Source organism: Hydra vulgaris, chromosome 12 (assembly GCF_038396675.1).
Source record: "Hydra vulgaris chromosome 12, alternate assembly HydraT2T_AEP".
Taxonomy (NCBI): domain Eukaryota; kingdom Metazoa; phylum Cnidaria; class Hydrozoa; order Anthoathecata; family Hydridae; genus Hydra; species Hydra vulgaris.
In genome coordinates this window covers 70,546,289-70,572,611 of record NC_088931.1, presented here as the reverse complement: position 1 = coordinate 70,572,611, position 26,323 = coordinate 70,546,289, and the positions used below count along the sequence as shown (strand labels likewise).

Here is a 26,323-nt window from a genome sequence, read left to right as displayed (position 1 = left end):
AAAAAATGGACCATTAATGACTGTAAACGTGGACCAACGTGTCGAAGTTTAGAGAAGTTTAGATTGATTGTTTTAAAAAAAAATTGTTAAATCTATGATAAAATAGTGTGTATTATTGACTGTAAAACACGGTGGATGTATTATAAGGTATGGGGCTGTTTTGGTAAGAATGCCACAGATGACTTTGTAAAAATTGAGGGAGTAATAAAAAAAGTAGTTTACTTGTACACTTAAAAAATTATACACATTCGGAAAGATGGGTTAATGAGAAGCTGTTAATTTTTTCAAAAGAAAATGTCTCGAAGCTTAAATCTAAAACATACAGAGGAGAAAATAGAATTAGCCTCACCTCTATTTTTTGTTCTCATTTAACAAAAATGGCAATGAAACAATTATTAAATCTACCCTATTTCTTATTATCTTCTACTACAATTAAAAAGTTTATAAACTGGTATGTTTAATTAATTACATATGTCCGCATACTAACAAACCTAACAAATTTTTATTTTAAAAACCAAACTTACTAACAACAAACTTTATTGAAATTTTTTTTTTTAAGTGAAAGAAAATGGGGTAGTGTAAAACCTTGGATAAAGTTTCATGTAACATTACATGAAATAAATAATAATTCCATTATAATAAGTTTATTATTAACTTATAAACTATCTAATTTACTTTAAAAATTTACAAAAGCAAAGTAAACTTATAATGAAAAAGTAATTTATTGGATATAAAAAATTAAATTTTATTCATGTTTAACAAACACACAAAAAACATGACTTGTTGTTTCCCACAAAATACATGAAATAAATAATAAGTATATTAAAGAAAGTGTAAAATATATTAATAACTTCATCGCTTGCACTCGTAATAACGCTTCTTGCTGTTTATATTACAATTACTACATATCCACCACTAACAGGTGAAACACTCTAAGCTGGCCCAAAATTTTTTTTTAGTTATATTTGCATAATTTGCAAGTATTTTATTGTTTTTAATTGATGGGCGCATTTTTTACTGATGACACAGTTAAAAAAATCCACACAGTTTTCTGTATCTTTCGCTTCTCTAAAGTCAATTTTAAATGTTCGTATTTCTTCCTTGATTGGAAGCCAATCATTCATTCTGATCCAATCTAAAATAAGATTTAAAATACCCAAAAACTGAAACAACTACTTGCTGCACTCTATGGCTGCAGTGTGGTGGAAATGTTTATAAAATCAAAAAAATTCTATTTTGCAAATCCTACTATTTCAAATGAATTTGGCTTTAAAGATTGTCCATAATAACAGCATAACAACAGCACTGCATAATTAACAGATGGATTAGTATGAGATGAAAAGTATTTTATTGCAACTAAAAATTTGTCACCTGTCATCCAAAAACTTTTGTTACAAAATCCTAAGCTTTCTGTAGGTGCTCCACTTATCATGAAGCTCTGTTAGTTTACTCTTGGATATATAAATGAAGATTGAACTGTATTATCTTTGCGTTCACGAAAACCAACATTTTTACCAATAACCTTCTTTCTACTAAAACAACTTGATAAACACGCTTAAACCTTTACAAGTTGAAATAATCGTTGGAGGGTCTGCAACTGTTAACAACCATTTCTCATCTACATTAAAAAAACATTTTGGTTAGAATTTATATTTTAATTAAACTTTTAAAAAGTTATCAAAAAACATGGGCACCGTATGTTTATTAAAAGCACGAGCCAGGTTGAATGTTTTTGGTTTCTCTATTTTCTATGTTTGCAAAGTATTAGGCAGCCGTGGCGCAGTGGTAGCGCACTTGCCTCAGAAAAAAAGGATCTGTGGTTCAAACCCCACCACTGGGCAAGTTTTGTGACATCGGCTAGGAAGGAGGCATAAACTTCCAATTAAATGCTCATTCGTGGTGCTTTGTGATAAGACCGTAAGGACTTCTTGGGGCACCTAAATTAAATTTAAAAAAAAAAAAAGTTTTTAAGCAGATTTAGAAATTTTGCCATTTTTACAGCTCTACCTACTGTAGATTTTGATAAACTATATTTGTTAGCTGCATCTTGAATGAACATACCCTTAAAAACACTTTTGACTGCATCTTTGACATCTAAAAAGTTTTTTCGTGTTAACTGAATGTTTGATTTTATTTAAAAATATTTTAAAACTTCATAAAAATCAAAAGTTCAAGTTTCATAGGACATTTGTATTAAATGTTTAAATGTAGTGTATATAAATACAATTACAAACACAAAACTTAATACCAAAAGTTAACCAATTCGCTAAATATACGTATATAAGTATAATAAATTTTAACGAAATCATTGGTCACATTTATTACAGCTAAACTTAACATTTAATAAAAAAAAAAATATGTGTGTCCATAAACAAGTCCCATTTCAATAATCACTTTTTTGTTCCATTCAATAAGCCATCCACTTTATCCTCATACGAAGGGCCAGACTAAAAGCAAATTTCTAAAATTTTAAGAGTCTGAAATATATATATATATATATATATATTGTCTAGAAAGAAATTTTATTCCGTTTTTTTTTTTTTAATCCTTTAAAAGGAAAAAAGTTTACGATCAATAAATTTTTCTGACATGGTTTTGGTTTCGTTACCTATCAGATAAAGATTATTAGGTTTATGTAAAATAAATTATTAACAATTTAATTCAAAATCAATTCACTTTGAAAATGTCAAGCAAAAAGATTTGCTTGGATCTCATTAAAAAAATTACAAACATAACATTTCATACAAAAAACAGTTGGAGAAAATTACATTCAAGCAAACCATCTATTATATTTATGCCAGTAGAGCGACAATTTCAACAAATTACAATTTTGTTGCTAGCGTGTATGTTTTTAGCTGTTTACTTTTTTGACTTTGTTTTTAAAAGTGGTAATAGTATTCAAAAACAAGATGAAAAATATCAAAACCACATTGTGAGTTTAGTTTCCATTGGAGATGAGGATTATATGTTGAAAAACTTTGTAAATATACACTATTGGGACAATATATGTGGATATGCTGTTGAAGATTTAAAAAACCACCCTATGTTTCCTCATTCTCCGCTTCGCCAGGATACCATAGATTCTTTGAAATTTAAATTTACAGAATCTCAATTAGGTGCTCGTATTTTTGGTTACATTCATCCTCCTATTGATGGGTTTTACGTGTTTGCAATCAGCTCAGACGATTGCTCCGAATTTTGGTTGAGCAATGATGCGGATCCTATGAACATAGAACTTTTGGCGGAGGTTGGCGGGATATCTGGTAATAAATTTTGATTTATTTTTAAATATGAAACTAAATCCCACCGACGCATACAGTGTTACACGGAAAAGGTTTGGAGGTACAACTGTATTAACTGTTAATGATCCAGAAACAAAATATAAAAATGCTGAACCATTTTTTATATAAGATTGTTTTTATAGTTGTAAAAGATTTCTAAATAATAAACTTAGAACCAGGCGTTTTAAAAAAAAAACAATTTATGCTTTAAAAAATCTAAATTATTTTTTGGGAAAGATCTTAGTAATAGCATTGCAATTTTTGTAAAATAAACTTTACCTGCCTAATTAATGAATTAATAAAATAAACATAATCTAATTATAAATAGCAATGGTAAATTTATTAAAAAAAAATCATAATTGTTTAGGAAACGAATGGTCATATGAAAATCAGTTTGACAAGTATCCTAGACAAGTCTCAATGGAGGTTATTCTTTTTGCTGGAAAAAGATATTTCTTTGACATTCTATGGAAACAAGGAAGAGCACGTGCGCACATTCAGGTTTGACTCCCAATGTTTGTTTTTCTCTTTTTACTCTATGATTAAAAACGTTTTTAAAATTGAAGAATTCAATGTAAGTGTAAGAAAAGTAATTAAGACGTATTTTTAATTAATAAGTCTAAGGAGAACTCATGACTAAAGAAGAAATTATAAGAAAAAAATTTAATTAAAAACGAGTTCAATTTTTTAAATGCAAAAAAATTTAAGAATTTAAAAACAAACTAAAAAGCTGGAATTTTTGTTAACAGAAAGCTCAAATGAGTAAATGACCAGGTTTTTTTTTTTTCAAGTTTTTTGGTTTCGTTAGCTTTTGAATACAATTTAATAACAATTTCATTCAAAATACTTGTCATAATTCGTTAAATTTTAAATGCTTTGCTTTGTCGCTTCATTTGTTTGGTTTCGTTAGCTTTCGAAAGCAGTTTAATAACAATTTTATTCAAAGTATTTTTTATAATTTATTAAATTTTAAATGCTTTGCTTAGTTGTTTTAGATTATATAAATGTTTATTTATTTTGTTTATTTTTACTTTTATTTTAATATTATAAATGAACTTTAAAGGTAGTTTGGAAAAAACCTACAGATGTGAAGTTTAAAAGTATTGAGAAAAAACATCTTTCTCAATACTACGACGCAAATCAAAATTTCGCAAATAAAACGGTTTATATTAGCTATCTAAAAGATGACTTTAAGTTACCCGACCTTCCGAGTCACAAAAAACTGTTTTTAAAAGCGCACAATAAAAAGATTAACGAGGGGAAAACACTTTATCAAAGAGATAGTGCAGAATTTTTATCACTTTCACATTTAAAATTTGATGATGTGAGTGATGTCTTAACTACGTGTACGTACTTCCCAAGTTGGATAATAGAGACCGATAGTGATAAAGCTAAAAATTTGGGTGAATATGAGGGTATCCATTTGCCTCACTACTACAATATTTCAACTCGAGTATTTCCAAGAGATCAAACATGGGATCATTCATCCGAATGTATAGGTGAATCATTAAAACTTAATCATTGTCAAGGCAATCAAGTTGAAAACGAACTCTCTATTCAATGGCTGGTCAGTAAATATATGGCAGCACTTTCGACAAAATTTCCTAAGTATTTATTTGTGATTTTTGTTGTTTATTTTTATGCTATAAAAGTTACAAAGAATTTTATATTTAAAATACATTGAATAATTTTGCTAGTCGCTTCAAGTTGCACACAATAGTTAATGTTGAAAACGCTCCTGATGTATACGGCGATCGCTATTTGATTGAACTTGCAGTAGAAGACTTTCATGACCAGAACAAAATAGCTAGACTTTCAGTCTACGTTTTTCGTTCATTTAATTCAAATGAATTGTGTTACCCTGAAGATTTTCAATGGAAAAATGAGGCAATGGTTCATTTGATTCTAACAGGTTTTTAACTTATTACGTTTTAACAATAATAATGCGTATATTATATTATTCATATAATGTATATAACACAATTTTTAGTAATATTTTTTAGTAATAATAGTTATTATTAGTATAATAATAAAACTAATAAAAAATAACTAAAAAAAAATAACTAATAAAACTAATTAAACGATGGCCACTTCACAAACCTTTTTACATTAAAATATTTTGGTTTCCAAAAAAATTTCGTCAACGAAATATCTAATCATGGAATAAATAACCAAATATTCAATATTTTTGAAAAAATAGTTTATTCAGGGATTATTTAAAGAGCTATCAACGGGTTTAGACACAATCGATCACTTTATACTTTAAGAATAATAAACGCCTCGCGTGCAAAAAATAAATCATTTTATTTGATTAAACGCTACCTTTATGACTTAAAAAATAAATTTTATTCTTTTGGATTCTGGTATATTAAAAATTGTGCGTTTAATTTCACAAGATTTAACTTTAAACCCTCTCCTATATTCATAAAACATCTAAGTTTAATTTTGCACTTACATTCCATCAAAAAAAACACGTTTTGTTTTAAGCGTATGCTGATAATCTTAATGTCTATAATAATCTATAAATCAATTAATAAAAAAAGTTGGTTTAAGGTTATGGTAACATTACGTGGGTTCAGAATACAATATGATCAACTTCAAAAGATAGCTATAGTTAACTTATCGGTGTGTATATACCCCGTTTTTATACTAAATTATTTTAAACGTTTTTTATTTATTTATTTTTCTTGTTGAAAACAGTATAAAAAACATAAAAAAATGAGACAAGTTTGTTTCATAGCACAAAATTTTTTTTTTATAAGAAATCAACTCGTCATTTTGTTTTATTGTTATTTTATACACCTTTTTATAATAAAAATTTAATACGCGTTTTATTGTCATACTTTAGTTGTCAGTATTTTATTAGAGTACAAAATCATGTAACTAGAATAATATATGGAAAACTTAGATTTGAGTATGAAAAACTAATTAATGAGGGACGTGAAAAGAATGAACGTATATAAGATAAATAGATTTCAACAGATTACCTTTGATTTGATTGATTATCATATTGAAATCTCATCACGGCAATCTGTTTTCTGATATTTAACAGTTGTTTTTGAAAATGGATTTCCGACTCTTTTGCAGTTTTTATTCTGTTCTGCTTACTTAAAAGAGAATAACTTTTTACAATTTTTTTTTTTTTTTGGTTTTCTGTTTTACTCTTTATTAATTAATAAGATACGTGGTAGCTGAGAAACCTCGATATTTTGTTTTGACTTCAAGTGAGAACCGAAGTTGTGCATTCTGTCGGAATATTCTTGTATTCTGTCGGGATATTTTATTTGTATGTTTTATGTTTGATGTTTGATTTATATTTTGTTTTTTTGATTTCGTTTCAAATATCAAATGCTAAAAAGTAAGATTTTTTATTAACGTTTTGCGCAATATTTTGGAGCTAACACCATGCGTAATTTGCGGAATAAATTTAAAAAGCATTTCAAACTTCGGGAAATTTTTTTTGTTTATTATTTCATTTTAAAACATTTCGTTTACATTCCATAAAACTGACAAGCTAAAATGTAATAATGTAAACAAATACAAGTGAAGATTATTAATATATATATATATATATATATATATATATATATATATATATATATATATATATATATATATATATATATATATATATATATATATTATATATATATATATATATATATATATATATATATATATATATATATATATATATATATATATATATATATATATATATATATATATATGTTAAATATAGTAAATATATATGATATAGTAAATATGTATAGAAGACCGTAAAAAAAAGAATGCGGAGACTCATAGTAGACCGTCTTGTCGTTGAGAACCGCTGTAAAATGGCGTGTTACATACTTACATGTTAAATATTTCACATTTTTTTATATTATAATAATTTTTTGTATGAATAGATGGTTATATATATTTTTTTCTTTATCAAATTTATACTTATTTAGGCTCTTATCCTTTATGTTTTAATGGGGGTTTTCTAATAAATTTTTTTTATTCTGTTGTAGTTTTTTTAATTTTAAGAAGAGTATTTATAAAACTTTATTTTATCATTTGAGTGATGTTTTCTAAGAATTGAATCGTGGTTATAAAGAGGGTTCGAATTATATATGATTGGTAAACTGAGGGGTCGTCCATAAAGTACATACGCTCAAAGGAAGAGGGGGTAGGGAGGGGGGAGGTCTACAAAAAGCAAATGAAAGCGTATGTGGAAGGGGGGAGGGTTTAATTTAAAAGTACGTACATCGATTTTCTAATTTATCATAATTAACCAGCTAATCAATAGAAAAGTTAAAATTCTGACTAAAGATCCTAGTTTGCCGACATAAAAAGATGTATGGTATAGAGAGAAGAGGGAATAGTTTTCCTTTATGCACACACATACATGGGCGCCCGCAGGATTTTTGGACGTTTGGGCAGGGATTTAACTACATGTTGAAATTTAACAAAGTTGACTAAAATCAATAGAAGTTTAAATTGTTACTAAAAACAAATTAAAAAAACTTCCCCCGTAACTAAGGGCACTGTTTTTCAAATACTATAAACGTATTTTCAAAATCAGAACATTTTGTCAGAATACAATTGTCATAGATGCAATTAATTTGATAGTAGGTGAATTAAGGTTAAATTCACTTATATTGTAACTAACACTATTGTAATCCACTTATATTGTAACTTATAGCTTTAGAATAATTTTAGTTTCACTGTCCTTTGCATTTTTTTTCTTTAATTCATTCCGGGTAACCAATTTATAGGCATTATATTTAGAAATATACAGTTTTATGCAGAAATATACATCTTCAGGCTTCTTAAATAGAAATGAATTAGCTTCTTATATAAAAATCACTTACTCAATTTATGAATAACTAAATATTCACAATTTTTTTTTTTTTACATTAATTAATTTTTATAAATATTGTTTATTTTCAAATAAACGAAAAACAAAATAACTAATTTATCACACAAATATTATAATTTGTTTGTGAAAAATGATATAAATAAGTTAAACCTTAAATATAAAAAACAACCATTTCCATTATTGTACCTTTTTTTTTACAATAAAGAAATAAATATATAAAATGTTTATTAAATTATTTTACAAAGTGATATATTTAATTGTTCAGACTTTGTGACTTAAAAAAAGTATTATAAAATTCAAGATCATCACCAACAGAATATTTTATCATTGACTTAAAATCATTAATTTTATTATCTGAGAGCTAAAAACGTGTTGAATCATTTTTTAATGTAGGAAATTCTTTCAGAACTTAAACTTTCTGTTTATTCTTTCTCTGAGGGGTACCTTTTACCAATCTTTCTTCAATCAACGACCTGAGAACTATTTTTTAAATTTAATATGAAAAGGTAAATATTTTTCATGACACATTAGTTTTATTTTTGCAAAAGGTACTCTATGGAAATATAAAGACTTGGAAGCAAGCGTTAAGTTGTTGAAGTCATCTTTGTACATATGTATGACTTTCAATTCTACTCCAAAAGTTTTTCAATAGATGACATTAATTTGAATAAGGTAGGAAAACTGTAAATCTCATAATGTATTAATTTTTTCTCAATCACACTATGCGCAGTGTCAATATTCTGTGCTGAGCTCTGACCAGGTTCACTATACTTCTGTTCAATGAGTGATATTCCGCTTTCATTTTAAAATTTTTTATTCCCATAGACACAATTGAGTTTTTATTCTTGGAAACACAAGAATCAGACCACAAAATAATTTGATTAGTTGATATATTAGGACAGTCTTGAACAATAAACTTTCATAGTTTATACAGACAACTAGCAAGTTCATTTGCACCTCTACCAGCCATAGATTCATTCTAAAGTGCACAAAAAGTTTTGTTATTCAATGAATAGTGGACAGTGAAGTTATAGCAATTTAATTTTCTTTTATAATAGAATGCAGAAATATTAGCAATTGGAAGGGGAAATAATTTTTCTAAATCAAAAGTTATAACTGCTGTGGTTTTTCATTCTTCATTTGCAACTTTAGCTATGTCACATTTTCTTGTCTAGTTAATAGCTTAATCTATCTATGTTTCAGTATTTTTGATCATCTTCTTTGTTTTTATACTCTTGACATAAATCACACAAATCTTTCTTTGGTTATGAAATGCCAAATTATACTCTGTATTTAAAAGTTGAATAATAAACATCTTTTTTTGCAAGCACTTTTTTGAACTCTGGGTAAGCTTGTGCAAACAACATGTACATTTTTATTGTACTCAATGACGACTCTAAATATTTTTTGTTAGTATTCTGTCTGCAATAATGTAAATCAACTGTTGGAAAACTATTTATATGTTCTCTGATCTTATTTAAGACTAGATTAAGAGTTTTTCTACAAACGATATTTCCTCTCTCTGGGGACCTTGGTAGTCCACTTACCACTATATCTAAAGTTTTTAGAAAGAATAATTTACAAGGTAGCTTCTAATGAACTTTTACATTTTAAATAAATTTTTTCAAAAATTTGTTTAGAATGTAAAAATAATTATCTCTTTAAAACTATACGAGCACAAGACGTATTGTAATAAAATCTTTGCACAAGTATTTTATATATCCTTTTCATTGTTACGAGAAATGACAGTAAAAGAAAAATATGAGTTTGTGGGGTCTTCCGATACATATCAAGAATTTTCTTCCCCCATTTGATGGTTAGGCTCCAATACTATTGGTATCAGATTATCAGCATCAGAAGCCATAAAATACTTCGTATTTGTTATAAAATATTCCATACTTGTTAATTATCTTTACAAAAAAACGATATATTTATAAATATTGTTTAGTTCTTCTGATTACGAGTAATAATTTTTATTTACTGAACATTTTAATTCAATTCAAAGAAAACAAAAACAATTTAATGTTAGAAAATAAATGGAATGCATTACTTTTTATTTACAAAAAACATATGTGAAAAAGTAAACTAGTGAATATGCGTAGTTAAATCTTAAGTCACGTGAGCAAATAGAACGCTATTATTGGTCTACGCTAAGTGCAACAAATGTACGACGAGCGTCTCGTAAAAAAAGTTCATTTATGACAAACTGAACTTTATTGGAAAAAAATTTAATTGAGCTATCGGATAATTTTTTTTTAAATAAGTCCACAAAAATAGATAACTCGCATATGTAAGTCATATTTTTCAAAAATTTCGAATACGACACTTGTATTCCGGGCAGACGAAATGATAATAGTCTAAACTTCATAAATAATAAGAATTAAAAATATATAGATAAATCTTCTTTGTTTTGTTTTACAGTTAGAATAAAGCATAAATTATTATTAGGATTTAAATTTTTTTTAAATGTTACAATTATTTCTTTTCTTTTCTTTTATTAATTTACTTTCTTATAAAATAATTTACAATATCATAAATAGTTTAAGACTTAAATTCATTCCATACTTAATAAAATATAATTTATATTATAATTTTCTTAGATCACTTTACATACAATAATGCTCAACTTTCTAATTATTTAAAAGCAATAGTTCTTGTTTAAACTGATCAAGAGTTGTAATTGTATTAAAATCGAACTATTTTAATATCTGTTTTAAATACCGATCATCTTAGGTCCTCTAATAGTTATTGAGAATTTTGTTGAATCGTATATAGTTTTCGGTTTAGCATAGTTGTTACTCGAATATTTAGTAAGCTATTTGTGCTCAGTTTTATTAGACAGTAGCTTAAAACATTTTGGTATTGTATTTTTATTAATTTTATACATTTTATTAAATTATATTTAAAAATTATAGGCTGATGTATGTTTGCTTGGTAAACATTTAGTATATTCAGTTTGTTAAACAATGGTTTTGAATGAAGGAGACGTTGTACGTTTTATAATAATTTATTTGCGTGTTTTTTTAATAAACATTTTTTTTGTCTTAATTATATGGTGCTCCATTAAGCAATCTAGTTAAGATAGAAATGAATAAATGAGAAGCAAATGTGTTCTAAGCATGATTGATCTAAGAAAGGTCTTGCTTAATAGAGAAAACCAACATTTTTTAAAATTTTATTTCAAACATGTTAATATGATTTTTCTAAGTTATATCTTCATCGAGAACTTCAATAAACAATTTTATTGAACAATTTCTATTAACGGCTGTAATCACCGATAATTAGTTTTTCAGAAGTGTTAGAAGAACTTCATCTCTTTTACGATAGCGATGAAAAAAGTTTTTTTTTTAACTGTTTTGAACACGGGTAAAATGCGGGAATGCGGAAATTTTAACGGATAAAATGCAGCAATAAAGTCCGGAAAATTTCTTCTAAGGCAAACCATATTGCTGTTCAACCCAAACCCTAAGTAGGATGTAGCAGCATTCCTTTTCAAGAAAGAAATTAGAAATTTAATGTTGACCGTTTTAAAAAAAGTTTTAATATCGCTATGGAAATTTTATTATCAGCAAACCTATCTTGATTCTAGAATATTAGATGGATTGCTTAAATTATTAACATTTAGTAGAAAAAAATTGGTCCTAATATAGATCTTCTTAATTTTTATACTGTTAGTTTGTCATTGCTGAATGAAACACTTTGTTGTCTATTAGATAAATAGCTTTTAAACTAAAGCAAAATTATTTTTTGAAAAATGAAAATTTCTTGAAAAATAACATGAATAAGACGAAGATTTGCGAAATCAGAATAGACAATTATAATTTTTTCCTAATTCGTAACAAAGTCATTTTTTACGCAATCTATTACTTTTATACTTAGAATAAGATGTAAGATATATCTTATATCTTACCCTATATTTTACAAATCTTCTATATCTTGAAATTTCTCGAAGAGATTTTTTCCTAAAACTAGCGATCTCCCCTATATCTTGTAATCTATTTGAGAGATTTCTTTACATTTTGCAATTACCATTATATCTTGTAGTTATTGTTCCTTTATCTTGCAATCTCACTTAAATCTCGCTCTTTTTCTCCTCGATGAGCTTCTTTGTAAAACTAAACAAAAAATAATAAAATAAACTTGCAAAAGGAAAAATTTCATGACAATTTAAAAAGTTTTATTATAAGAAATATCATATTACAATTTAGTTAGATTTTTAAAGTAAAATCCATAATTTGTTATATGATATTTCTCCTTAGTAGCTCCTTAATATGCATTACAATAGATTCGCCACATAATGTATATATATTTTAGTAAAAAATCAAGGAGCCTGGATTCAGCATTACATTGAATCTCTATCAAAAGTCTACACAAAAACAAAGGATAATAGATTTAACCTGATTATTGTCGATTTTGAAAGTTTTGATGTAAATGTGACAAAATTATTGACACGAAGTATACTTCCTCATTGGCAGGTATAACTTACTGTTACTGGTAAATACTTGTTGCTATAAATATTTATTTCATTTTTTGTTTCTTTTTTTTTAATTTTCTTCATTTTATCATTTATCTTTTTGTTAAGTTTTACCATCAGAATTTCAAATAAACAATAGTATGCTTTTAAATAATTATTTATATAAAATATATACTTTTTTTAGGTTATTCCACTAAATGGAAAGTTTCAAAAAACATTAGCTATTCAAAGCGCAATCAATAGTATAAAAGAAGCAGACAGTATTGCATTGCAAACAGATTTACATTTAGAATTTCCCATCAATTTCATTGATAATACAAGAAAGGTAAAATACACTATTTGAAGTTAGATGCATTCTAGAGAAACATTGTTCTTGTTGTAGAAGACCGTAGTGTAAATCGTAATTTTGAAGTTTGAAAAGTATTGATGATATATATATATATATATATATATATATATATATATATATATATATATATATATATATATATATATATATATATATATATATATATATATATATATATATATATATATATATATATATATATTATATACATGCTCAAATTAAAACAAGATGGGGCGAGATCCTATCCCCAAAAAATTTAAAATTTTAAAAACACTTTTTCATCTTTTTAATGCTTATCATAGCACAGGATGAAATCCACGTATCTTTTAAGTTTGAAGTAGTCTTGATTACAACTTTTACTGTAAGTAAAAGTGTAAAAACATTTGTGCGTTAACAAAATTATTATTAATTAAGCTGTTAACAAAATTATTGTATAAATTGTATAAATTACTTTTAGATTATTAGCTAATAAATTTTTTTTAAGTCCATACAGTTTTACGGTCTTAATACAGAGTACCGCAAAAGAGCATTTAACTAGGAAGTTTACGCCTCCTTCATTACCAATGCTGCCTTATTGGACTAGAGTCAACGTCAAACCTCGGACCTCTTGGTTCAGAGCCAGAGCTCTAACCAATGCGCCATGGATTCAAATTTCTTTTTCCTTTCACTTGCCAGCTTTTTATCCATTTTTTCAGTTTGTAATAAATAACTTTTTTTATTTCTAAACATTCAATGCAAAGTAAAAAAAAGTAAAGCTTTTATCATATTATTAGTTTCATACTTTAAAAATTTAAAAATAAAAAGTTAAAAGAAAATAACAATTACAAATATTGCGTCATTTCTCTTTTTTCTTTTTTTAAACTCAAGTCTAATAGCAACCAAAATTTATAAAATGTCGTTGGTGTATTATTTTGCTATGGTTGACTTTTTTTTTTTTTTTGGGTACACTGAAAAAAAATACGCATTCTGTTTGACATACTTAAATTTGTTTTGAAATTAAAAAGTTTATTTATTTATTTATTGCAAAAGTAGATAAATGGCTAGCAAACGGAAATAAATAAATGGCTGTTAGGTTAAATTTAATTGATGGATGTGAGACATTTTAGAAATTATTTTGACTAATACAATTTGGTTGGCTTTTATTTTAAATTTTTAGGAATATAACTGACCCACAGTTATTGTTTTTACTAAAATTATTTATACTTTGAGCAAAACTTGCATAAATACATATCTGGTTATGATTTTTTTACACACAGCAAACAGCTTTTATGACTCAAACCGTAAGTTTTAACACATTTACCTAAAGAATTAAAAATTTTAATAAAGTCTTTTAATCTTACCAACTCACGGATTTCCGCTCCGTCATAACTGTTCGTTGTTACATTAAGCAGTTTTGGGTGTTAATTTCTCTCCAACTTACTTTAATGAAATTTAGTAAAAATTCTCTGCAATATTTGATGTTCGAGGATTTCTTGTTTGTTTAAGTAAGCTAAAACTATTAAATATATTTTTTAAACTTATTTTATGATATAACACAACACTGAGGTTCATCTTCTTTCTCAAAGTTTTTTTGATAATAATCATTTATAATAATTAAGTTCAATTATCAATTTATGATAATCTTATGATAAATTATGATAATCAATATACAATTAAAAAACACATAAGACACAAGTACCGTAAAACGAATTGACTTTCCAACTTTAATGCCATTTTTTATGCAAAATATAATTATATGAAAGAAGTTTATTAAATTTATAAGTTATGTTAAAATAAGTTGTATTAGATGTGCAAAAAAAAAAAAAACCATGAAAAAAAGTTTAGCATGTATTTTATTTTATTATAATTTTAAATATAGTTTAAAAGCATACCTATACAGTTGATGACTTAAACCACCCAAAATATGATCACAATTATTGATTTTAATTTCGCATTTTACATATTCACATCAATATGAATGTTAAAAGTTTGTTTTTATGACAAAAAATATTAAACAAGTTCAGACTGAAAATAACTTTCATATTTATTTAGTTTTATATTACCATGACAATAAAATGTTACAACTATGATACTAATAAAGTCAACTTTATTTTTAAGTTTAACAGTTTATCTATACTTACTTTTAAGAATAGATAACCTTTTATCTATACTTACTTTTAAGAATAGATAACCTTTTATCTATACTTACTTTTAAGAATAGATAACCTTTTATCTATACTTACTTTTAAGAATAGATAACCTTTTATCTATACTTACTTTTAAGAATAGATAACCTTTTATCTATACTTACTTTTAAGAATAGATAACCTTTTATCTATACTTACTTTTAAGAATAGATAACCTTTTATCTATACTTACTTTTAAGAATAGATAAACCTTTTGACAGCAGTTTTTTAGTCAACAGCTTATCTATACTTACTTTTAAGAATAGATAACCTTTTCACAGCAGTTTTTTTCTCCTTTATGTTAGTTGTTTTCATTTTTGCATGTTAGCATTATAAATTGATGACAACTAGTCCTCAGGAAGCAATTTTGTCTTTCGGAAGTTTTACCCCCTTTCCAACTTTCGTTCAAAGTTGTTAATATTTCACACTAAACTTTCTTTGGTCAAAAATATGCTGCATTCAATGGCTGAATCAAATGTGTGAAAATCAGAGGAAGTGCAACAAATTTGATGTTGTCCTCTTACACCAAGAAGAAGAACATATGAATTTGTATATTGTGACAATTGCGTTTAATTAGATTGTTTGATTTTAGGTTTTTTTGAACTTCAGGCAATAATTAAAGAGATATAAACCAATCAGCATTAAAGCAGCTGAAGTCAAAACCATAAAATCTTTAAGCAATTGTAGCGTACTTCTTATGATACATTTTCTGCTCAAGTTAACCACATTGAATCTGCTTTGTTTTTACATGCAGAAGGACGTATTACAGAGGTAATACGTCCTTCTGCATTACCACAATGCATCAAAAAAGAAGAAAAACATGTTAAAGTAGTTATCCTCTCAAAGTATTAGATCCTTGTTTATTCTAAACTTGTTTATTAACAGGTTCATTATTTAAACTTTCAATCTAATTAGAAATATTTGATGAAAAGACCCCCTGCCAGTTCAGAAGTAATATTATCAAAGGTTATTAATAACAACATAACCTACATCTGCTTTATTTCTTTTAATATTATTTGCAAATCTAACGTTTTATTGTTTATTTTTCTTTAGAAAAAATTTTCACTTGAAATCGTGCAAACGTTATTCAATAAATATTTTTGAAAAATTATAAAAAAATTCATCAACATTATTAGTTTCAAAAAACGTTTCACGAAGAGTTTCTCGTATTAGTTTTTTTTAATTGCGTTTTCCTCAAAATGTGTAAAAAGCATCTTAAAACGCGGCTGCAGAACTGTCGAATATAAATTTACCATAAATTGCAATATTACACCCTATTCATATATTAATATCAGTTGCAATCAAATTATTATTTTGTATAAAATCACTATTACAGTCTTTAAAGCCTCCAAAACAAAAAGTTTATATTACCTGCAAACCGCAATGTTAGTAATGAATTAAAAAAATAACTATAATTTCAAGTTGAAATTTGAAAGTAATTTTAGAGTTTTTGAGTATTATTCTAAAGCTAGGCGCACAGCATCCAAGTCTCATTTGTTATCTACAACACAGTAAAGTTATCATATTTTAAAATCTAAATACATTTTTGCAACAACATTATATGCTGAACTTTCACCGTATCCAAAGCATTTTTTGTATCTTTATGATATTTAAATATTTAAAAAAAATTAAAATAGCAACAGAAGCTTATGATTGACTACAATTTTTTTAGTCAAACACACAAACACGATGTGTTTACCAAAATTTATATCCTGGGGTTAACTTTGACGTTTTTGTTTCAAGGCTTACAATATTTCAACAGAACTTAGGATTCTAAATCCAAAGTTAAGTAAGATTTACGGATGTTTTACAGGTTGATAACTTTTACCACAAATTTATGGAATTCTAATCTAAGAATGACGTCACTATTTGGCATAATGCAGGATAGAACAAGTATTGATCATTTTCTTAGTACAATGCTCTAAAAGCAAGATTTTGATTAACTGCAATAGAGCTGAGAACATAGTATTGTTTTGATACTCCTTCATTAGAAACACAACAATACAAGCATTTTTGTCAAACTTTACTGTAAGTCTATATTTTATCCCAGCAGGAGTTTTTCATTTTTATTTTTGCCATATAATTTGGTGTAAGTCAAAGTAAAACCTGACTTATTAATCATTAATCAAAGACATCCAAAACGTTCAAAAGACGTTCAAAAGACGTCTTTTTTACGTCCTGTGCCCACTGGGTAGTTTCATGCTAAATGCAGTCATCAGAAAAAAAATCTGATTTTTCTCGTGGAAAAATAATTCTGTATAAATGAAAATGCGTTAGAAAAATCTAATCTTTTGGTTTGTGGTTGTCCAGCAAAAATTTGTTCTCATGGTGACACTTGGATATTGGTTTGCTTTTTTTGTTTAAAAACTCTTGGGATTTTTGAACAATAAAATTATCAGTTTTTCGTATAAGCATAATAGGCATTTTTTAGTTATGTTGTTGGGGCGCTTTTTATGATAGACCATTTTAAGTTGGGTGTTGTTTTTAACTTATCCTTTGTTTCCGATAGGTATTTTGAAAGCGTGGTTGAATTTTTAAGTTTTTTGTTTTTGAACGATTGCTTGTGGTTCGCCCATCTATTTTTCCACACGCCCTCTGTTGAACCTATATATGTTTTGTCGGGTGTGTTTAGGAATGATGCAACGCACTTATAAATTACATTTGTTTTTTCGGCACTCAAAGAGCGAACTAATATCCAAGTATCGCCATAAGTACAAATTTTTACTGGACAACCTCAAACCAAAAGATTAGATTCTAAATAATTCTGTACAAAAAAAAATTATTTTTTTTTGTATAGAATTATTTTATATGTAAAAAAGCATTTTTTGTACAGAATTATTTTATATATAACAAAGCATTTTTTTTTGTAAAGAATTATTTTTCCACGAGAAAAAATCAGATTTTTTACCTTATGATTGTATTTAGCATGAAACTAATAGTTGTAAAAAATATGTAGTTTTAGTTACAATATATATATATATATATATATATATATATATATATATATATATATATATATATATATATATATATATATATATATATATATATATATATATATATATATATATATATATATATATATATATATATATATATATATATATAGATATATATATATATATATATAAACAAAAATACTTTTGATGGTAGTTTTGTTTTGTTGCGTGAAGTTAGCTACGATTTAAGATTTGCACTAGATTTAAAGACTTGGTGATAATATTGGGCTCCAGGGTAGTGATATAGTTGGCATTGTTGCTTCGTTGTTAGATAAGATTATTTCACTATTTGAGTATTATTTTTTTATAACAATATTTGCAAGGTTTTGTAATTTTTTCTTTACGTATTCATTTTCAGTAAACACATTTGGATTATTTGCCCAGTAGATAAGTTGTCTTTGGTTGTATTCGTTGTTGTAGTTTATCTAGTGAGGCTGTTTAATGTGGAGTTTATTGGGGATTTTTCGTTTGTTGTGTTGAACGCAGGAGTATTTTGAGTAGCGAGAGATGGTTGACAGTTGAGTGTATGGTCTATTAGCGGTGTGATTGATTGGAGTTGTAGATTGATTAGTGGCTATCTAATTTTGGTAATTTCTTAGATTTTATTGCTTCGTATTTAATGTATATAATATATATAAACATAATGTATATAATATATATAAACATTTACAAATATTAATATTTTCATCAAATTTTGTAACAGTTTGTTGGATGCCACACTCAGGTATATCTGTCTACAAACACTGTTGTTGAACACGGTATTTTCATCAAATTTTGTAACAGTTTGTTGGATGCCACACTCAGGTATATCTGTCTTTTTTAATACTGTAATATTTGCAAATTTAAAATTTCCAATTATTACAGTATTAAAAAAGCAATTCTTCTCAAAGCTTAAGTTAATTAAAATCTATTTAAGAACCACATTTGAGGCCGACTGTGTGCACTTTCTATGTCCACTGTGAGCCAAAAAGATTATCAGGTTTAATATCGGGTCAATCAAATGAAACTTTTTTTATTGTAGAGTATTTGTCTTCTAACAATGTGAACATTTTTAAAATTCAAACAAAGCGCTATGGGCCATAAATGGGGCGAAAGAGTAAAAATATAGAATTTCGATTAAGTAACACATTATTCATCGGCATTAAGATAAACTTGTTCCTGTAATTGTATTATATGTTTTGATGTGTCATCCACTACTGTTAGGCTGTTTGTACTTGCATAACATTAACAAAAACAATGAATAAAATTATTATTTATAAATGTTTATATATATTATATACATTATATAAATTGGTTGTATTATTAATACAATGTATAATGTTTATGAATATATAATTTATGAGAAAGTTTGCTTAAAAAGTATTTTGATTTAAACTTTTTAAATTCCAAACTTCCTCATCTAATTAAAAAACCGTAGTTATCTATAAAAAGTTAGGGGTTTTATATTTTTAATTCCAAAACCTTTTTAATTGTAATTTTTGAAACAACATTTTTTTAATTAATTAAATCTTGTATTTGAAATTAAAATTAAAATGACTTTCAAGTAATAATAACAATAAAAGTTGATCACTAATTATTTAAGTATTTTAAAACTATTAGTTTGTTTAGCATTGCGTTCAAGGTAAAATGGCTTATTCTCCACTGCTAATGAAACTGGCTTGTGGTAGGTATTGTCACAACCCAGCAGGATTTTGGGACGTTTTTGGATACGAAATTTTCGGAATTTACAAAAGCGATTGGGATAGAACCGGTGGTAGGTTAAAAGTGTAAAATATTGTATAGTCCTGTAGAAAAGACCGGAGCTAATTGAATGAAAAAAATAAGTTGACACTATCTGTTTAACTTTGAGGTTTTCCATCAAAATTTATGGAATTCAGATGAAACTTTCTTGATTAGCTAATTAATTGTCAGGTTAAAGTTATCAACAGTTTTCACAAATAGTTTCAACTGAGTTAGACACTTAATGTTTGTAAACTATTTTTTTATACAGTGTGCTATCTCTTTAATATAGACAACTTACTCCTGGACGTGGGGCTTCCTATTCCATGTCCCCTTTTGTAAAAAACTTGTTTTTTAAATAATGTTAGATGCTTGAATATTCTTGCTGAAATTAGATTCTTTTAAACTGCAATAGTTTGATATATTTAAAAATAATAAAAAAGTCAACTATCTCCGGTGTGTCCTACTTACAAATAAATATACTTTTTGTTTTAAACGACATATATAATATTTATGTGATGCATTTTTTATATTTTTTTTTAGGAATGAATGTAGAAAAGTTTCTTTATCGAGATACTCGGGGAGGAGAAGATTGGGACTTTGTTGATCGTGTGATAAAGAACGGGTTGGAGATTGAACGTCTTAGAGTTCCTAACCTTTTTCATTATGCTCATACAAAAAAAGGAATGTGGGAAGACGGTTCCTAAAGAGTTTAACATTTAAAAACAGATAGATCCAATATATATAACAAATATTAAAAATTGATAACAAATAAATTCCATAATTTTTTAATGAATAAATTGGCATCTTTAAAACAATTAAATCAAACGACTTGATATATAACAAATTGAACCTCAATAACATCAATGCAAAAAAAGGAATGTGGGAGAACGGTTCTTAAAATGTTTAACAAATATCAAACAACTTAACAACAATATAAAGCTAATACTTATATTTTATTAGCTAATATTTTTTAAACACTTATTTATAATTGGGTTTCGTTTCTTTTTTCTTAATTATAAATACTTTTTGAATAAATATATATTTACATTACTAAACTTTAATGTTACATTTATTTTGATAATAATCTTTGGATTTTGCTTTCACTAAACCTAGTGACATTTGGAGTGAGATTCACCTCAGTGAGCACGAGGCGTAAAATTAGCGTCCGTCCCATTTAAATTCTTAACATCTACACTGTTTCCCAATTTGACCGCCAGGATAAAAGTTGTCGCTCAAAAAAATTATGGTTTAATATAACGCTTAGGACCATAGAGGTTGTTTCCAATTGTTTTTAAAATCAAAATGACCGTGGCACTTTTTTTAACTTTTTTTGGCTATTTTAAAAGACTAAAATAGTAGTCGGAAATAGGGGCTACTATGGTCCGCATAAGAGTGGGGGCAACTAACCATTTGAGATATTTCAGGAAAAATAAACTATAGTTGGTTGCTTTATTTAACTATGCGTCAAAAGTGGGAGGAGCAATAAGTCTACCATTATTTTTTGGCGCTGAAATCACAATTTTAAAAAAATATCAGCTTTTATTTCTTCATTATTTTAATTGTCATTTTTTTTACCAAGTAATAATATAGTTAAACAATAAATATAAAGTTCTATTTTTTCCATTGAAAAAGAAAAAACACATACATTAGGTGTGTGTGTTTTATTACACACACACACACACACACATTAGGTTATTCTACTTCCTCCAAAATGTTTAACAGCTGCCAAAAGTTTATCGCTATGCTCTGAATGTCCTTCACTTCTTTTATATCTAGACCAGGTTGGTTTAAACTTGGGATGTATTGATTCACCACATTGATCAGCATATCTTCCTAAACCGCATATGATACTTGATGGAATGGAACCACTTGGCACAAAATAATATGAATTTTCCAAGTCAAACTTAGTTTTTTACCAAAGTTTAAAGCTAGCTCTTGTGCAGAGATATACGAGTTCTTTAACTTGGAGATTCTTCAATTCCAGTTTCTTAAGTGTTACCAAAGCACGCATCTTTAACAGATCTGAAGTTTTTAAGACATTCAACAAAGGGAGTGAGATGATAATGAGTGTTTTTAATGGCAAGCTCTAATTCATCAAGATTTTCAATGATAGCATTTGAGTTGTTGCCATCCCAACCTCTACCTTGGTAACCTCTTTGAAGAATATTTTTTGATTTCAACCACTCATCAACATCAAGCCATAGATCTAATAAAAGAGTTCCTAGTAATGAAACAAATCCTATTATAAGGTGTAGTTTTCGTGGAGCGACAAGGTACTGTATTAAAGTTTTAGGATCTTCTTCTAAGTAGATAACTCTGGGATATTCATACAATCTTTCATAAGGGCCTTGTTGAATCCAGTCTCAGCATATTTGGAGTACCAACAATCCAGGCTTTCAAGAGATCTCCATTTTCCTGACTCTGTTGTTGAGAGCCCCTCGCACCAAAGACATGCTCTCAAACCAGCATGAGATGATAAACCAAATACTGAATTAGCACATTTTAAATCAAAGGCTATATTGAATTGAACATTCTGCATGTTTAGTTTTTCTAGAATAAGTCGTAAATTATAATTTGATTCTTGAACATTTTCTGTGATTCCAAATATCTGGCATCATTGAACTCCGCTGTTTAGAAACCTTCCAGAGTTTACATTATTATCTTCAGGATCAAATATATTTACAATAACTTTCAAGAATGAACCCTCTGAGTCTAAAGAAATACGTACAAGAGTACTAAATGGATCCATTTTCCGCTGTTCAATTATATTTAAAATGAAATTTGATGTTTCTTGGAAAAATACAACATCTCTACGAAGAACAGATTCATTTGGTCCCAAGAACTCCATCTAAATAACAAATATTAATTTAAATATTTTTCTTTGGTATTTTGTAATTAGTCAATACTTATATAATCCATTACCTTTTCAACTTCATAAAATTTTGAGATAAATTCTTCGATTTCATTTAGTTTTTCAAAGATATTTGATTCAATGGATGATCTATTTATCAAGATTACCAGGGTTACCACACTGATGTGGTAACCCTGGTAACCCTGCTCCAATGCTAGAAAAACAGTCGGAACATTTTGAACATTCATCCTGCCAGTCTTTTTCCTCCAATCAATCTTGAAAATATACTTTATATAAATATTAATGAAATTATAATTTAATATTAATAAATATATAATTAAATATTAATGAAAATATAATTTATATAAATATTAATGTATTTATTTAAACATATAATTTCAAAATTAACTCATTAAACTAATTTGATGTTCCATTATTCTTAAAAACTAATACTGTTCCAAAAAACTTTGTTATAAATATAAATTTAATTTAAAAAAATAGAAACAGAATAAAAATTCTAAGATTAATTATTAGTATTACAAATATACCTCCATTGCATAACTTTATTAAAAAAAATAGTTAAATAATTATCATCATTACCGTGGATATCTTTTCTCCCAAAGGTGGATAACCGTGGATATCTTTTCTCCCATTCTTGGATTTTTTCCAGTCTTAAGCAAATACAGATTTTTACGACAACTTGAACATATATTTGTTGGAAAATCTTTTATTAGTTTCGAATATTCATGAAACACATATAATTTCATCAACTCTTCCACTGTGCTGTTTACATATTGTAGAGATTTTGAATTTATTTCAAATTGCTCCCAACAAGAAGATATTTTTTTATATCTAAAGATTCATTTTCAATCAAATAAGGATAGCATTTTATATAAAGCTAAGGAATATATAAAGATAATCATGCATTGCATATAATATATAGCATATGTATAATGTATTATATATACTAAAATAAAAAACATTAAATTAGCAAATAAAAAACAAGTCATTTATAAAAAAAGAATATTAAAAGATATATATGAGATAATAAAAAAATATAACTTTGCAGCAGCTTAAGAAAGATATCTTTCTCAATCTTTGATCTATTAAATTTATTGATCTTTCTTATCTTAGTTTTATTTAACATAAAGCTTAAATACTCTAACAAAAATCAACCTTATATCAGAACACTTTGTACAAAGTGGCGTAAAGTATTAATATTTTAAAATGGCGCAAATAATGAACTTCAAAAATGGCCAGAAATTGAGTGTAATTGTTATATATTTAAATTTATATTGAATTTTTTTGTCTGTTCAATAGTCAAAATGATTTTTTTTTCTTACTTTTATCATTAGATTTAAATAAAATCTTTTACGTTGTGTAAAAAATAAATAATTATACAAAAAAAAATTAAAACCTAAGAAAATAGTTAAAAATAAAAAAAATCACTTTAAAAAATTAAAAAAAGCTCTGTGCCACGGTCATTTTGATTTTAAAAACAATTGGAAACAACTTCTGACTATTTTAAAGATTTAGACATGGCAGAATCTCATGCAGTATCATATTTTTCAAAAGGAAAACCTGATAATTCAATAGAGTTCAATATCTTTAACTGACAACTTTAAGATTTTGCTATTCAAAATAATTGGACCAGTACATTAGTTAATGAACTTCTTGAAATATTACAAAATCAAGGTTTGGAACTTCGCGATGATGCAAGCAAAAAACACCTTGAGGTAAAACTAATTTATACCCATAGGTATTTTTAAAATTTTTCCTGCATCTTTGAGATAAACAATTGTTAACTCTTCCTGAAAAGTGTGGTGGTAATTACTCTTATTTTGAAATACAAGTATTAAGAATATTTTTTTTTGAACTTTATTATTGACTGTTTACCTTTATTTAAATTTTCTAGTAAACAATTGTGGCCAATATTAGCTTGCTTTGATTATTTTAATATTTGTATTGTTGGCATTTATTTTAATAAAACCAAGCCTTATTCTGTAACTAAATAACTATTTTATATTTCTTTGAGTTAAGAAATAATACAAAATGGTTTTCTATACAACAAAAAGTATAAATTTAACTGTCAACTCTTTCTTTTGTGCAATGTTCCAGCTAGATTGTTTTTAAAATCTCATAATAGTTACAACTTTTGTGAAAAGTGTTCCGTTTATGGAACTTATGAAGGAATAATTGTGTTTAATAATGAAATTTTCTACCGATTTATCTCTTATATAAATTAACTGTTACGACTGGTTTAATTTTTTAAATTAAACTCATTTGCTAGTGACTTATCATACGCTTTCGAAATTTGAATCTTCTCCAAAAAAAAATCACAGAAAAGAATAAAGACGTTAATTGTACCAGACATGTCAAAGTCTGCTTTAAATAATCCTTTAGAAGATAGATGTAATTAATTTCTCTATTATATTTATCATTCTTTAAAAATTCCAGAAAAAATTAAAATCAATATTTATATTTATTATTTGATAAAGTTTATTTTTTAGTAACTTATCCAACTTCAAATAAGAATGAGAAAAATGTATTTAAAGATGGAAGTGAGTTAATATTTTTTTCTATATGAATGAATTTTTGATAATTTATGGTTTTTAGTTTTATTATTTAGTAAAAAAATATATAACGCAACAAACATTTAAAGAGGAATTTCAGTGGACCTATATTGCATTTTTGGTGGTTGCAGTTTTGGTCATCATATACTTAATAGACCATTAGTGGCAGCAGCCAAAAGTGGATAACATGAATAACCACTATATCATTTGTTGTAATGTATGGGCCGGCCACTTAAGTAATTTACTAAGTAAACGATAAGTTAAACTCCATTTAACTGCTCAAAATACCTATATAGGTCCACTACAAATCCACGATAGCAATGTTTGCTGAGAAAGTGTCAATATGTAGTCATTTATTTATTGACATATATTTTCAGGGTTTCCAATCCTCCTTAAAAACCTTAAATATCCTTGGAAAAATAATTCTCCTTAAAAGTCCTTAAATAATAAAAAGTTAAAATTTGACTGCTCTCCTTAATTTACTTGTTTATAAATTTTATTTATTAATTAAAAATTTATTTATAAACATATATATGTATTGGTCAAATACATGTTTGTATTTAGTAATATTATGCTACATTTTTGTTTTGTATTTCAAAAACTCACATTGCAATTATATGTATTTAAATATGCATTTAGAAATCTATAATTGATGTGTTCGAAGTTTTTGTACTTAATTTTGTTTTAAATTAAAGATATTTTATTTGATTAAATGTATTTAACCTTAAACTTGATTTTTATTTTTACCTTCGTTTTTAAAAAAATAGAACAATGTTTTTGGCTATAGTTTATTTTATGTAATAGTTAACGTAATATAGTTTATTTTATAATTAAATAAAAACTTCTATTATGTATGTAACTCTATTTTTTGAGTTAATTTTTATACAATATTTCAAGGGAGTTTTCAAGTATAGTATATATAAGTATAGTATATACAAGTATAAATAGTTTATTTAATGTAATATGCTTAATGAATTTTTATAAGTAACAGCTTCTTTAATTCCTTCAGCTCCTTCAAAATTTGAAAGAATGTGATTTAAAG

General features: G+C 26.3%; 2 protein-coding genes across 2 annotated transcripts; one reads left to right on the top strand and one right to left on the bottom strand.

The window, feature by feature from the left end:
• Positions 1 to 2,670: 2,670 nt before the first annotated feature.
• LOC100214956 (N-acetyl-beta-glucosaminyl-glycoprotein 4-beta-N-acetylgalactosaminyltransferase 1) lies at positions 2,671 to 20,912 on the top strand. Its single transcript, XM_065814269.1, has 8 exons — positions 2,671 to 3,263; positions 3,649 to 3,782; positions 4,345 to 4,889; positions 4,979 to 5,193; positions 12,463 to 12,623; positions 12,807 to 12,947; positions 19,744 to 19,888; positions 20,398 to 20,912. The coding sequence occupies exons 1-8, from the start codon at positions 2,684 to 2,686 to the stop codon at positions 20,559 to 20,561; spliced, it is 2,085 nt and encodes a 694-aa protein (XP_065670341.1). The 5' UTR covers positions 2,671 to 2,683; the 3' UTR covers positions 20,562 to 20,912.
• Positions 20,913 to 21,455: 543 nt separating this feature from the next.
• LOC136088975 (uncharacterized) lies at positions 21,456 to 23,698 on the bottom strand. The gene is made up of 3 exons (XM_065814270.1): positions 23,309 to 23,698; positions 22,780 to 22,983; positions 21,456 to 22,705 (listed from the first exon to the last, which is right to left on the bottom strand). The coding sequence occupies exons 2-3, from the start codon at positions 22,954 to 22,956 to the stop codon at positions 22,472 to 22,474; spliced, it is 411 nt and encodes a 136-aa protein (XP_065670342.1). The 5' UTR covers positions 22,957 to 22,983; positions 23,309 to 23,698; the 3' UTR covers positions 21,456 to 22,471.
• Between the last annotated feature and the right edge of the window lie 2,625 nt (positions 23,699 to 26,323).

What these genes read in the sequence shown, in the direction of transcription:
- LOC100214956 (XM_065814269.1), top strand. Translation starts at nt 2,684, where the DNA reads ATGTCAAGCAAAAAGATTTGCTTGGATCTCATTAAAAAAATTACAAAC. An exon ending in TCATTGATAATACAAGAAAG is followed by an intron (nt 12,948 to 19,743) that starts GTAAAATACACT and finishes TAGTTTGTTTAG; the next exon opens with CATTGCGTTCAAGGTAAAAT. An exon ending in CGATTGGGATAGAACCGGTG is followed by an intron (nt 19,889 to 20,397) that starts GTAGGTTAAAAG and finishes ATTTTTTTTTAG; the next exon opens with GAATGAATGTAGAAAAGTTT.
- LOC136088975 (XM_065814270.1), bottom strand. Translation starts at nt 22,956, where the DNA reads ATGAATGTTCAAAATGTTCCGACTGTTTTTCTAGCATTGGAGCAGGGT. An exon ending in AATTTTATGAAGTTGAAAAG is followed by an intron (nt 22,706 to 22,779) that starts GTAATGGATTAT and finishes TTTGTTATTTAG; the next exon opens with ATGGAGTTCTTGGGACCAAA.